This window comes from Drosophila gunungcola, unplaced genomic scaffold (genome assembly GCF_025200985.1).
Source record: "Drosophila gunungcola strain Sukarami unplaced genomic scaffold, Dgunungcola_SK_2 000001F, whole genome shotgun sequence".
NCBI classification, from domain to species: Eukaryota; Metazoa; Arthropoda; class Insecta; order Diptera; family Drosophilidae; genus Drosophila; species Drosophila gunungcola.
Window position 1 is genome coordinate 10,036,636 of NW_026453197.1, and position 13,282 is coordinate 10,049,917.

At 34.9% G+C, this 13,282-nt stretch overlaps 1 protein-coding gene across 21 annotated transcripts in view; it reads left to right on the forward strand.

Moving 5' to 3' along the window:
• LOC128262388 (restin homolog) overlaps positions 1-13,282 on the forward strand; it is a 27,694-nt gene continuing 14,412 nt past the window's right edge. For 6 of the 21 annotated variants that reach the window (XM_052996595.1, XM_052996596.1, XM_052996598.1 and 3 more), the window contains exons 1-3: positions 2-728; positions 790-1,169; positions 10,587-10,649. In XM_052996595.1, coding sequence (XP_052852555.1) covers positions 857-1,169; positions 10,587-10,649 — 376 coding nt within the window. In that variant the 5' untranslated portion in view covers positions 2-728; positions 790-856. Of the gene's footprint in view, positions 729-789; positions 1,170-1,490; positions 1,752-4,951; positions 5,200-10,586; positions 10,650-13,282 lie in introns of those variants that run through there. The other 15 variants (XM_052996612.1, XM_052996614.1, XM_052996613.1 and 12 more) reach the window with 9 other exon arrangements.

Here is a 13,282-nt window from a genome sequence, read left to right on the forward strand (position 1 = left end):
GCAGCGGTACTCCCATCCCTAACCCTGTGCAACAACAAAATTCCAACGCAGCTAACGAATTGCAAAAAAGTTCTAAAATTATCGTTAAAGTGTGCAACAAGAGCAAAAACGCGTTGTTTTTTAAATCGTTTTTCGCAGTACGGTGTGGCCAACAAGTGAGCTTATCTTTTCTGTTTGTGTGCGTTGAACACACACCAAACCATTGCGTTTTTCGCGTCCCTTTCCCTCCCGTTTTCTTCCTCTTCCATAACTGTGTCAAATCAACAACAACTAAATGCACAAATTGATAAGCAATTTGATTCAATTTAATCTCGTTTAAATCAACTCAAAACCAGTGCAAGCGGCAACCAAAAATATATTAAAAATACTCAATTTGTAATCCATATAAATAGAATACCCTTGAGTGGATTTGTGTGCGCCTAATTAATTCAACACTTCTTTTGGTTCCGCATTTTTTGAAATTATAACGAAGTCAGCTATTGAAAGCAAAAGCAACAAAAAAAAGCGGTTTTTGTTTGTTTTTCAAGCTCAACGAAAAAAAGTAGAAAAGAAATCCGCTTCCAATCAGCTGTTCCAAGCAGCTGCCTAAGTGCGAGTGAGACAGCCTACCTGCGCGCCAAAATAAAACAACAACAACAGTGGCACCGTGGTTTAAGACCTAGCTAAATTGTATAAATCAATTTAAATAGTAAAATCAAATTAAATTAAATTTACATAGATTTGTTAAGGTAAGTAATCAGCATCCATTAAATTCTAACAATTTTTATATTTAAAATTTATTTTTCCAAGTTTTTAAATCGTTTACACTTAATACGCGTGTGTCTAAAATAAGTGAAAAATAAAAAAATAGTGCAAAATGAGTGATGTTACAGGCGATTCGGGCGGGCCAAGTGCCCCCCAACCATCGCCAGTTACTCCGGATCCGGACCCTGGAGTACCCACCTCAAAACTACCGGGTCCAACCCGATCCAATATTCCCACGCCCGCTGCTTCAGGGACGGGGATTCCCACGGCCACGCCCATGCCCACGCCCGCTACTTCGGGGACCGGAATCCCGCAGCCCAGCAAAATAAAGGCACCATCACAATTCGGCTCGACGGGCTCCGTTTCCAAAATCGGAAGACCATGCTGCAATCACACGACCCCTAAATCGGGACCACCACCCAGAGGTGAGTTTTAATCGTTTTTATAAAATGTTAGGTTGGGTAAAACTGTAGTTTGGGTAAAATGTTAAATGTTTGTTTAAAATAACGCTGAACAGTGTACACCAACGTCTACTAATTTAAAGGGTTAAATAGTGCAATAGTAGCCTGTGAAAAATCTCCGATCGATTGCATTCATTTAACTAATAATCGGTCCCTGGTAAAAATAAAGATTACTCAGATTTATCGTTGATCAATTATCAATATCACCTTTGAAAACATTGTCAACGAATTAAAATTTGTCAAAAACAAATTAACATATCAATTTATTTCCGTCAATACTTTTATTTCATAATCTATAAAAGTAAACTACATATAAGGCTTGACCCAATTTTTACCTTTTTTTAAACAAAAAGTTTACGCCAGTTATTAAATACAATTTCATTGCAAAGAACTAAAATCTATTGGGAAAAAAGGAAAATTTGTTAATTGGCGAGAAATGTTTAAATAGTTAACGTTTTCACAACAAGTGTCTTTTCAAAGAAGTTGATTTTAATTTGTTAATCTGCAAAATGGGTGGAAAAGCAAAAAAGAAATCCAAAAAAACCGGTAAGTGTAAGACAAAGCTCCTAAAAATCTATTGCGATTTTATCTCAGAACTCAGTACTTAATAATTTGTCTGTGTAAAAGATTTGTTTTTGACTTGGAATTTCGGTTTCACCCCCGAGTTTTTTCACTATGAAATTGCACTTATTTCGTGTTTACATCTTGGGCTCAAACAAGTCGTCTGTAATTCCGGTTCGAACCAACTGCAACCACCTACATTGGCACCCACATTATATAGTTTTTTATATACTACGCGAATGAAATGATGTAATGGAAACGATGACAGACCCACTCAATTGCTTAAAGTATATACACTGACCCCACCCACTTGCAGTGCACTTTTGTGCACTACATTGAACTCTAAGACATTTTTTTAGACAGCTACAAAAAAATGCCAATTTTTTTTACAGAGGTGAAACCATTTCTATTTCTTAATAATATTGTCAACCGTTTTGTTTTGTAAACAAATGCTTCACTTCAATTATTTAATCGTTTTGGAACACCAACGCGCAAGACAAAAATAAACAAAACAAATAGCCGCCCACTCTTAACTCTCGATCATAATTATAGAGCTGCCCCGAAAAGTGTTTTTTGGGCAGGAGAATTATGGCCAATTAGACAAGTGCTGCTACCATTTAATTGATCCGCCCATTGTGGCTCATTTCAGGCACGTAGCCTAACCGCAGCCGTCAACGATCGGCGACCCATTAGCCTATATAGCAAACGATCTGCCAAACGATCCATAGATCGACGGGTTTTCTATTTCACGAACACACGTTCCATATCCAATTGACAGTCGGTATGTAACCGCAAAATCGTAGAAAGCCTCCGGCCTGAGTTACCCAAAATAAACATAGCAATTGTATTGCAATATTGTTACAGATTAAAGTGAGTCACGAGGTGCATATGCGTACAGTGGGTGCGAAAATAATAGCAGCAGTTCACACGGGTCGGCGAGCACTGTAAATGAGGCAATCACTTATGATAATTTTGATTACCTCTTTCATTGGATTGGATCACAAACTAAATAATAATGTATTACCAGCTCAGTTCCATAAAAAAATAGTTTGATAATTATAACAAAGTTATTAATGGCATTTAATAATTCATTTAGGAAATTATATTATTTATGAAAGAAATCTTATGAAAGCCGTATTACATTTTACACAATCTGCCGTCGATTATAATAGATAACATTGCTTTTGAATTTCAATACTTCGGTACTGTAATGTATGTTTTGATTCTTGTTAAATGATTTCTAGGTAAAATAATTTATTATTATTATTGTTCATTTATGAAAGTAATAACTGAGTGATCATTTTTGCACTACTTTTTGGTTAGCTCTTAGCAATTTTTAGTATGAGACCTAGAGATTTTACTCGTTGCTTAATTTCAAATCAGTTCCAAGCTTAACGCTTTGATCCGCTGACTAGATCAACTTTCTAAAATCTCTCCTAACATTCTGAAACGGACTGTTTGACTCTCTGCCAAGACCTGTCATTTACCGCACATAACACTCAATGTCACTCGTCACTGAGAAATCTCCTAACCCAGACCCGAGTAAACCTGGCGACCGGCCGGCAATCTTTCTCTCGCTAGCTCCCTAATTGAATTTGTTCTGGCGATGACACAGAAAATATACACAAAATGTATCTTCTGGGCAACTGTCTGTGTGTTCAGATATTTTGAGGTGTTTTTGCGCTGCGCATTTTGATGCCCGGTTCCGTTCTCAGCCGATCTGATATGTGTGATCATTGCGGTCGCCTCGTGGTGTTGCCCGTGGATGAGCTTATGTCACATTTATTGGTTTCGATCGGAAACAAGAGTGTGGGGCCAGCCTCTCTCCCACCCATAAAACAGAAAGCCCATTTGTCTTCGCATTAAGATAGAATCAGAATCGGAATCGGGTCCGGGATTGACGTCTAATGGATGAGCACTGTCTGGCAGGGGATTACTCCATTAGATTCTAGATTAAGCTCAGCTTTGTTTACCTCGCCAATTCGGTGGGAGAGTCAATATTGATGTTATGATTAACCACTTTTTGTCTTTCTTATTTGACTTCACTTCATTAAGTCGTTGAAATCTTTATAATTGAAGACACGTGTTGAATATTTAAACAAAATACGGCTCGGATTTCAACCAAAAAAGTACAGTATCTCAACCCAAAAAGGAAAAGAGCTTTATATGTTGCAATACATCATATTTTTCCAATAATTTACGGCATCTTTTTCAGACAAAATAAATTTGTGGTAGAACGACCAATTCCTCTTGCGAAACTCTTCAACTCTATTATCTATTCAATTAACAACGCCGAAATCATGCACTTTTTGTGAATTTTGCTGCACTTTTCTTTACAGCTGATTCCGATTAGGATCTAAAAATAATTGAATTTGATTAATGTGATGATTTTTAACTTCTTTAACAAGTTAAATAGAGTTTATACATAAAATAACTCATAATGTTCTTGGAAAAAATTTTTTGTTTTCCAGTTACAAAATTGTTATGAATAATAGCCTTTTGATAAGATTTCCGCTCATTTCAGTTATAAAACAGTTAAAAAATTATGAAAACTGTGATGTCATAAGTGATAATTTATTTAATAAAACTATACTCAAACCATGCCAAAAATTATACAGAGTGGAATATTTTTAAATAAAAAAAAGAAGTATGTGTAAACATACATTTTAAACGAAAATAATATTTTAACTTTCTATAAAAACTTAAAATAAACCCTTAAAAGATACTACGTTAAGCAAGTTGCCAAGAAATATATTACAACAAAATTGTTTCGGTGAATAATTTTTCTAAGTATAAATGCCAGCAAACAGTTTTATTACACCAAAACAATGCCGAAAGAAATCTTTCAATTTCCAACTCTTGACTTATTTATTATTTTTCTGATGCTCTCGCTGCACTTACGGATAAAGTGCTAAAAGCCATTGAGCGATCGATCAATATCGAATCAAAAAAAGGGAAAATATAAATGTGGCCATGTGGCAACAATTTGTTTGCTGGATTAACATGGCTTTCGCGTCCGTACAAAAGCCGAAAAGAAAAACAATTTTTTTACGGCTCTTACTTTAAGCAAGTAAACGTTTTTTCAATAAAAACACACTGAAAGCGCGAAGACATTGCCACAGTGTCTGCTATTAAACACTGGCCAACAAAGCCGCGATTCCGGATTGGCAATCGCTATTCGCTCTCTCGCTGCGAAGTATCTCAAAGTTTTGCGCTGGCTTCGCTTTGCGATTGGCGCTCGACGTTCAGTTACTTGAACGACTTTTCGCGAGGCGGACGTGTTGGACGCGGTATTGCAGCTCAGATGGCAACCAATTGAACTTGATCGGCTCTATACTATAGCTTATAGTGAACACGCAAACGAAATTGAAAAAATCCAAAATAAAAGCCAGCAATAACAGACACTAAAATATTGTTATAAAACTCGCAAAAGGTGATTTGGAGTGTTAGGCAATTCGAAAACCACTTATCTGAGATCTATAACTAAAAATTCAAAATATCAGGCTCAGAAAAAGAACTGTAAAGGCAAAAGATTGGTGACCCTTTTTCCCCCGTCCTTGTGAGTGCCCTAAAAGGACAGTTTATTTCGGTGCCAGATATTTTGGAAACTTTTGTTTTTCATATTTCAAGTGACAGCCTTTGACCTTGGTTCGTCTGGTTGTTTACCATTTGTTAATCAAATTTATTCTTTTGTTCCTCTGTGAAACTGTGATTTGGCTCTCGACGCCCTCTGGCCTCATAAATATTTAGCCAAGCCTAGAACTTTTTCAAGTTTCTGTGCTTAATTTGTTTTTATTGAATTCAGCGATAAGATATTTAGTTTGCTATCTCTCCTTTAAATTATAGCATTATCTTTAAACCGATTTTCCTAGGGCTTGGCTCATTTATGTCTGCCTAATTTAATGGCAACGATAATTTGGCTAACAAACATAGAGTCAATAAATAAAATTCCCAAGTTACCTCGGTTTTAACTGCCTTGTGTCTAATTTCTTACCAATTTTAGACTATTTTTTAAACCCTATATATTGTGTTAAATATAAAACCAAGTAAATAAAAACAAGGACTCAATTTTAATCAACATCATATGCTTACCTAGCCTTTCTTAGTTTACTTTTCTTTAGAACCATTTTTAAAAGTTATTTCCAAGAACTGTAAAATAATAAAACAAAACGATTTCCAAGGCAGGGTTTACCCCTTGGCATTTTAACTCGTTTGTACTTTTGGCCCTTTCCATTAGCCACTATCGATGTACTGAACACGAAGCTAATTACGGATTTTCCGCTGAAATCCACTTTTTCCTGTTTACAAGTACTTACATGAGTAAATTGACGCTCGAAAAACATGTAAATGGGCTAGCACGTGTCCCCAACCTCTCTCTCTCATTGAAATGTCGGCTAAATCGCTGCGATAACCTTAAGGCATTCTATATCTACAATAAACTCTAGGCAACAACAAAAGTTTATTTGCCGAAACAGCAATAACAAAGTTCGGTTGCGGATTGTATTGAAAATTTGCGGTTAACCACTAATTAGATATACAAATTTGTTATTGCTGATTTGTATTTTGACTGAAAGAGACACAAATGCTGATCAGTCTAAAAATACGTACATATATATGCAAAATGGAAAGACTTTCACAGCGGACATATTTGCATATTGCCTAAGACTTTGAATTTTAGTGCAATTCGCTTTTAGTTTTTATTTGTTTGTGATTTTTGTATTTGTTGGGCTCGGCGTTGACGTCTTATTGCAAAATCAAATTGGCTTCCACCGGCGGCAAACAGTGTATGTAAATTTTAATTTTTGTATTTAGTTGTCTGCGGCTAACTTTCTTTCCGTTTTGCGGCTTTCTTTTCACTGCCACGTTCCGTTCGCATAACGCACATTTTGTCAGTCAATTGTCTAAGCATTTTGGACCAGGCCAAGTGTTTTCATTCGCCTTGGCTTTGGCATTGTTATTGTTAACTGGTATTTTATCAGCTCAACATTTTTGTGCGTTCCTCTTGTTGTTGTTATTATTATTTTGGTTCTATTGAAACCGGCGCAACAACAGTGTTTGTGATAAGAAAAACACATTTTTATTTTGGTTTCTATTTCTCTTTTGGCAGCGACATTGCCAACACAAAAACGCCATAAACTTTTTTCTGTTGCTATGTTATCTTTGAATTAGAAATGAGCGTGAGATCTACACATATTATTTCGCTTGGTAGTGCAATTATTACTCATCTTGGATGCTGATAATTTTACTGATTGTAGCATGCGAGAGAATGCTAGAAATCTTTTTGGAATTCGCTTGGTTTAAGGGAAATTACAGATAAAAAGATTAAAACGCGAAAAAATTTCGAATAATACTTAAGCATTGCAATTTTGTATTTAATCGCTTTAATTTTAAGTTTGGTGTTCTATTAGAAAATGCTAATTTGTTTAAAAAATTTTTATTAATTGATTAAATTGTAACCTTTCTATAATTATATTTGTCTTCAAGAACTCAAACCATCCATTTTAGATAGTAAATTTTGATACGCAATAGCTGATTTATGGGAAACTTACAAAAGTTTCAAGGCTTTAGATGCTTACACAACTGAAATTGAAAAATGGAGACACATCGTATTTAGAACTATATATATACAGATTATACAATCCACCTGTACAAACTTGTGGGCGTGTGGGAGCGATGTCATAAAGCCTTTTGAAGGCATCACCTTGACATAGAGCTCATCCCATCTGTCCAACTGGGATATATAATTATATATTTCACACCAACTTCCGAATATATTCTATATACTTTTATATATTTGCTGTGGATCCCGCCACCAGCAGTAATGATCTGTCGTCATTCCACTCAATTTAGTCGGTTTGTTTACACAATTTTATTGTTGCCGCTGGCATTCGTTATATTTGATTTATATATTTTATATTTTTGTAGCTTGCCAATGAGCTCAGCTTGGTATTTGTTCTAGAATTGTTGGCATAGACAGAACAAAATTTCGTGGGTGGTGGCGGTGGCGTATGAGTAATGCTCGATGCTGTTCGATCACGCATACGCACCATTGTGTCCGGCTAATTTGCATTGCACTTTGTTTGCCACTCATTTATGGGCATTTAATTGCGGTAAATGCGCTTTTCCTCGCCTAATCGTTTTTCACACGCCTCGAAAATGATTTTTTTTTTTCTATTTATTGTTCGCCCTGTTTCCTTGCTTTTCCGCTGGCGGCGCCTTTTACTTTTTCTCACTGACTTCCCCGGCAGTTTAATTACAGTTTCTTTGGCTAAACACAAATCAGTTATGAAAAGAGAAAAAATTGAAAAAGGTGTAACCACCTTTCGGTTAATTAATTTTTATGGTTCGTACCTGGTTTTCTTTTTTCTTTTTCGATTATGAAATGATATTTCAGTTGGCACCTGTTTTGCTTCAAAATCTTTTCAAATGATTTATTGTCACAACTGACTGAACCGGAGTCTTTCTCTGGCTTTTCGTGTAAACAAACCCATTATTGCCTTCATTTTTTCCGCTCTTTTATTCGTTAGCTACTTTTGGCCAGTAAATTGTTGTTTGTTTCCTTTGCTGAGATACTTTTCTGCTTCTAATAAATTATCGGCCCCTGGAGTTTTTCATAAGCTTAATGGAAATGTCCATTAAGAAATGTCGGTGGACCTCAAATAAGGAAAGGTTTTGGGTTCTTAGACTTTTTATAAAAATAATTATGTAATTATAATTATAATTTTATTTAAAATTTATTTGTTTGTGCAAATTTAATCATAGGTTATCCAAACTATTACATATAATTTCTTTTCTCAATTTATTATTTCGAATTTGTTTATTTGGTGTCCAATTTTTAATTGATCTCCAGACAAACAATAAATACATAGGGGTTCCGGGTGTTATAAAAACCTCTCCCTTTTGTTTTTCCTTGACAATTCCATGCTTGAACCAAAATCAACCAAGTTCAGCTCGAATGCTTAACACTTAACAATTAAACAACAATTTTAATCACTTTTTCTCTCAGTTTTTGGTTATTTTTTGTATTCTCTTTTGTTTACTCATTGTTTGGCTTACACTTCAGTGCTTTTAATTATTTCGTATGCAATAAAGCTCTAAGCAAGAACAGCAAAAGCAAAAGTCAAATAAATTAACACGTCACTTACACAATTCTCGGACCAAAGCACTTTAGTCTCGCTTGAAACAGCCCCAAGTGCTTAGCTGAAAATTCAACAGAAATGCGTACTTAAGTAAATATGTTGAAAAAGAACAAAAAAATCAAAATATAGCTTAAAAATTAAACCATTCTCTATAATTTAAATTGTTTGAAGAAGTTTAAAAATAATTACTGCTTAAAAGGTAAACAAAATAATAATTATATTGTAAAATAACTATTTAAGCAAACTTGTCAAAACTTTATACAAACCAAAACTTAAGTGGCTTCCATTAAAAATGATGGATGATGGGCCTCCTTTAATAATGACATTAATGTCCACTTTGTCTTTCAAATACAGTTATAAATTGCGACACGCCCACATTTTAAAGTCTGCGATAGAATATCCATCGAAATAAATTTAAATACGTGTGGGTTGCACAACCGAAATTTTTATGGCAACTGACCAAATTTAAAACAAATTACTTTCAGCATTCTTCGCTGACTCTTTAGCCAAAATATTTCTGAAGAGTCTTTTCCATAATTTGACATAGCAAACAAACAATAATTAAGTTGTTTTTTCTGCTTATCTCAAGATCAAAACACACGCGTCAGTCGGAATAATAATTATTTCCAAATAATAATAAAAAAACTTAAGTTTCTTATTTGTTGAACTTCTCTCACTTGATTGTTAATTATGGGGAAGGTAAACAAATATTGACTGCAGGTGGAAAAGTCAAATGTCAATTCGGATTGATGTTTAATAAACTGTTTTCTTTCTATTTGTATGGGTCATTAAATGGTGTCTAGTTTCGTTCTCTGAGGGAAACTTGTTTTTAAGATTTTGCATAAGATTGATGGATTGCTATAGCTGAAAATGCTAATTTATGTTACCCAAGGGAATGAAGTGACATCAATTTTATACACATAAATTTTTATGGTCCAGAGATTGTGATTTTCAGAATATATGTTGATATTTATTTAGCAATTCTTCTAAAACTTCTAGTAAATAACTGAATGATAAAACCCTAAAATTTCAAGCTTTTTTACAAACACAGCTAAAATATTACGAAATGCCGAAAATATCATATTACTTTTTGTATATATATATATATTTGAATGCAATATATGTCAAGTTCGAATTCGACATCTAACACGATTAAACTAATCATTTTTCATGTCATTTATATGTTTGATAAAACAAATTAAAGATTTATGTAAATATATAGTATTTAAGATGGTACAAAAAGATTTTTATTGCTGAATTTATTCTTGCACTTTATTTCAGACATTTGAGAGTGCGGAAACAGTTCGCTAAGCTGTCTATATCTTTCTGTTTTTTTAATTATTTCCAAGAAAACATTCACCCAACAGTCTCCCAGTTATCTAATCTCTTTGAAATGAAATAAGACTCTTTTAAGGTGAGGAGTTTGATCTGCCCGAGCGACCCATAACTAATTGCCACTTTTGCACTTTACTTTATTCTGCCTTTTATTTTACCCACATTTTCTTGGCTGAGCTTTCTTGGCCCGTTACAATGACCTGAATTCGCTTGGCTTAGCCCCCAGCCCTTAGCTGTAATTATATTTTAATTTTTAAGTTAACATTTTAGTGCTGTTAATTTTGCTATGCTCATTTTGCGTTTCTTGCGCTTGTTTCTTTTTTTTCGATTTTAATTTTATTTTTAGACACCGCCAGCATGAGTCGTGAAAGCGATGACAATTTAAGTTCGATCAATTCGGCTTATACAGGTAAATATATTTTTACGTTTCACTTTATTGATTGCGTTTACTTGTTAATTTTACACATGTTTTTTACTTGGCTTTTGCTGAATGCGTTTCATTTAATCTCCTCCCATGACATTATTAATATTTAATTAATTTCAATTAATTGCTTGTTGATGTGGGTGAAATTAACACATTTGTGTTAACATCTTTTGGGCATAACATTATTAAAATTGGAATTCGTTGGGAACTATTTGCAAGATATTAATACGTCATGAACACAATAAATAATTAATTGCTAAATATAATTGGCGCCAGGTTAGTTTATATTAGTCAGAGTTTACTAAGAAAAAAGAAAGGTTCTATGATAAATTATAAAATATCCAAAGGCAATAGCAACCGTAACTATGTAATTTATGAGGAAAAACCAATGTTTTTAAAATTCATAACAATTTGTACATGACAACTACAACATATTCTGTTAGGAAACAAAAAGTTCCAGTTTTTTTAGCCATAACTTAAAATAAATTAAAAAAGAAAACAGATAAAAGAACATAGTATTTATCAATCAGTTATTTTATTGACCTGGTATTTCATTTCATTAACAATTTGTATGCTGCCTCAATGCAATTTAAATTAACCCTGAAACAAGACACTGTTCCTTCCTCGCTCATCTTTTGGTTCAGTGATCTCCGAAGAATAAACAGACATTTCATTGCCTTATCTACTTGTGTATGCAAAACATCTTTCCTCAGATAGGCAAAATGTCAAGACAATCTCACGATCTACGATAGTTTACAGCTTGTATCTATATCCCATTCATATATACCAATCAAAGGCCTATCATAGTCAGCCGTAATCAGTCATAATTTTAATCGCTTTTTACCTTAGCCGTAGGGTAACTTTATTAGGCTTAAATCGGTTGTATAGACCGTAGGTTAACTTCATTAGTCTAAAAACGTTTTTATAGACAGTTTGTTCATTGGAATGTTCATTCAACTGTTTGCCCTTCTGCCACATGTGTTTATTATGTTTTTCGCATTCGAAACACGTTCTAAACTTAAACAAATTTTAATTGTAATGCGAAATACGCGTCTCGAACTGAGGCCCAACCGGATTTTTTGGGTATTTACTGTATAGTATACATCTATAATTAATAATATATGGGACACGCCTTTGGGCGATCAGTGCGAGTCACGTAAGCATCTTCATCTGGAAAACCAGTTTTCTATTTGGTGAAATTCTAGTTTGTCGCACACAGATTCCTGTTGAAAACATTTAGCATTTTAAAATAATGGCAAATAAATATTTATATAAATGCATTGCCGATGCAATTATTGTGCGCTCAGAACAATGAGCAGAAATTAAATCAATTGAGATAAAAAAACAAATGGCACGCTAGAACAGGTACAGTGGGGATTATTTTAAAGCGAATGCTGAGCGATTGGGGAAACACTAACTCGAGACGTCAGGAAATACAAAGATAAAATCAGGGCATGTAACAAAATTACTTTCAGCCACACCCCCAAATAAAATCAGTATTTATAACTGTGCTATATTTACCCAGGCTGCTGCCTCATTTAAAGCTTCACTGTAAGCAGTCATGCATTTCAGTGGAAATGTTGCAGCGGCCCACAGTGATCAGGAATTAGAGATCGGCAATCAGCAGCTAATAATCCGTTTTTGTCGGCATTTGCCAGAGAGTCTCGCAGATGGATTTGCATTTAACATGCCGAAAAGTCATGTAAGTCATGCACAGTCCGAGCTCGAGGGGTTGTGAAAAACTACTCGATATGTGGGTAGCCAAAGCTGAGAAAAAACTGGACAGAAATTGCCTCATGAGGCAGGAAAATGCACTTGCGAAATATAACAAAGTAGACAACGTAACCAGTTAACGCTCTAAATTAGACAGAAAGCTTAGCTATGTAGTGAATATTTATATATATTTTTTAAAGCTAAAAATATAAGTATTCTACACTTACTTAACTTTAAAGAGTATTTCATTTTGTGAGGTTTCTTAAATGTATTTATAATCGCTTAGCTTCAACATTATTTTTTTAAGTTTTCCAGATATCGAACAATAGTAAGTCTATCTCAATGTTTAGTTTAAGGATAAAAAAATTTCTTGACAAGACCCACGGCATTTTTCTCACTGTAAAACCCACATTAAAGCCACATACATCGTTAGAAATGCAATTGCAACCTACACTAGGTAGTAGAGGCGATGGGAAGGAGATCAGAGAGGCAGTCCAGCGACCTGCACACAGTTTAGTTTAATTAAATGTTGTTTAATCATCTCAAAAGATAATGTGCTATTGACATGGCCAGGACTGTTGGCTGATTTATCGCCGGCTAGCGCGCGATCGATCCGCCATAAATGGCTGGCGAGATATTTGTTTTCGTTAGACGTATCTCTGGCCGCTTCGTTTTGGCCAGAATCGTGAGCAAAGTGGGTCGTAGCCGGGCCTAGCCGCCTTTTGGCCAAGTCAAGTCGAGTCAAGACTATTGGCAGCGCAACGTCAGCGGCGCCACACTCCACTTGGTTCGGCCGGGTGAGCGGTGCTCTTTGATGATTCACCGTTTGCCGTGCGCCGAGCGCTGCGTATCTGTCAGATACATGAGTTCATTAGCAGCACTGACACTGAATGTCAACTGCAAGG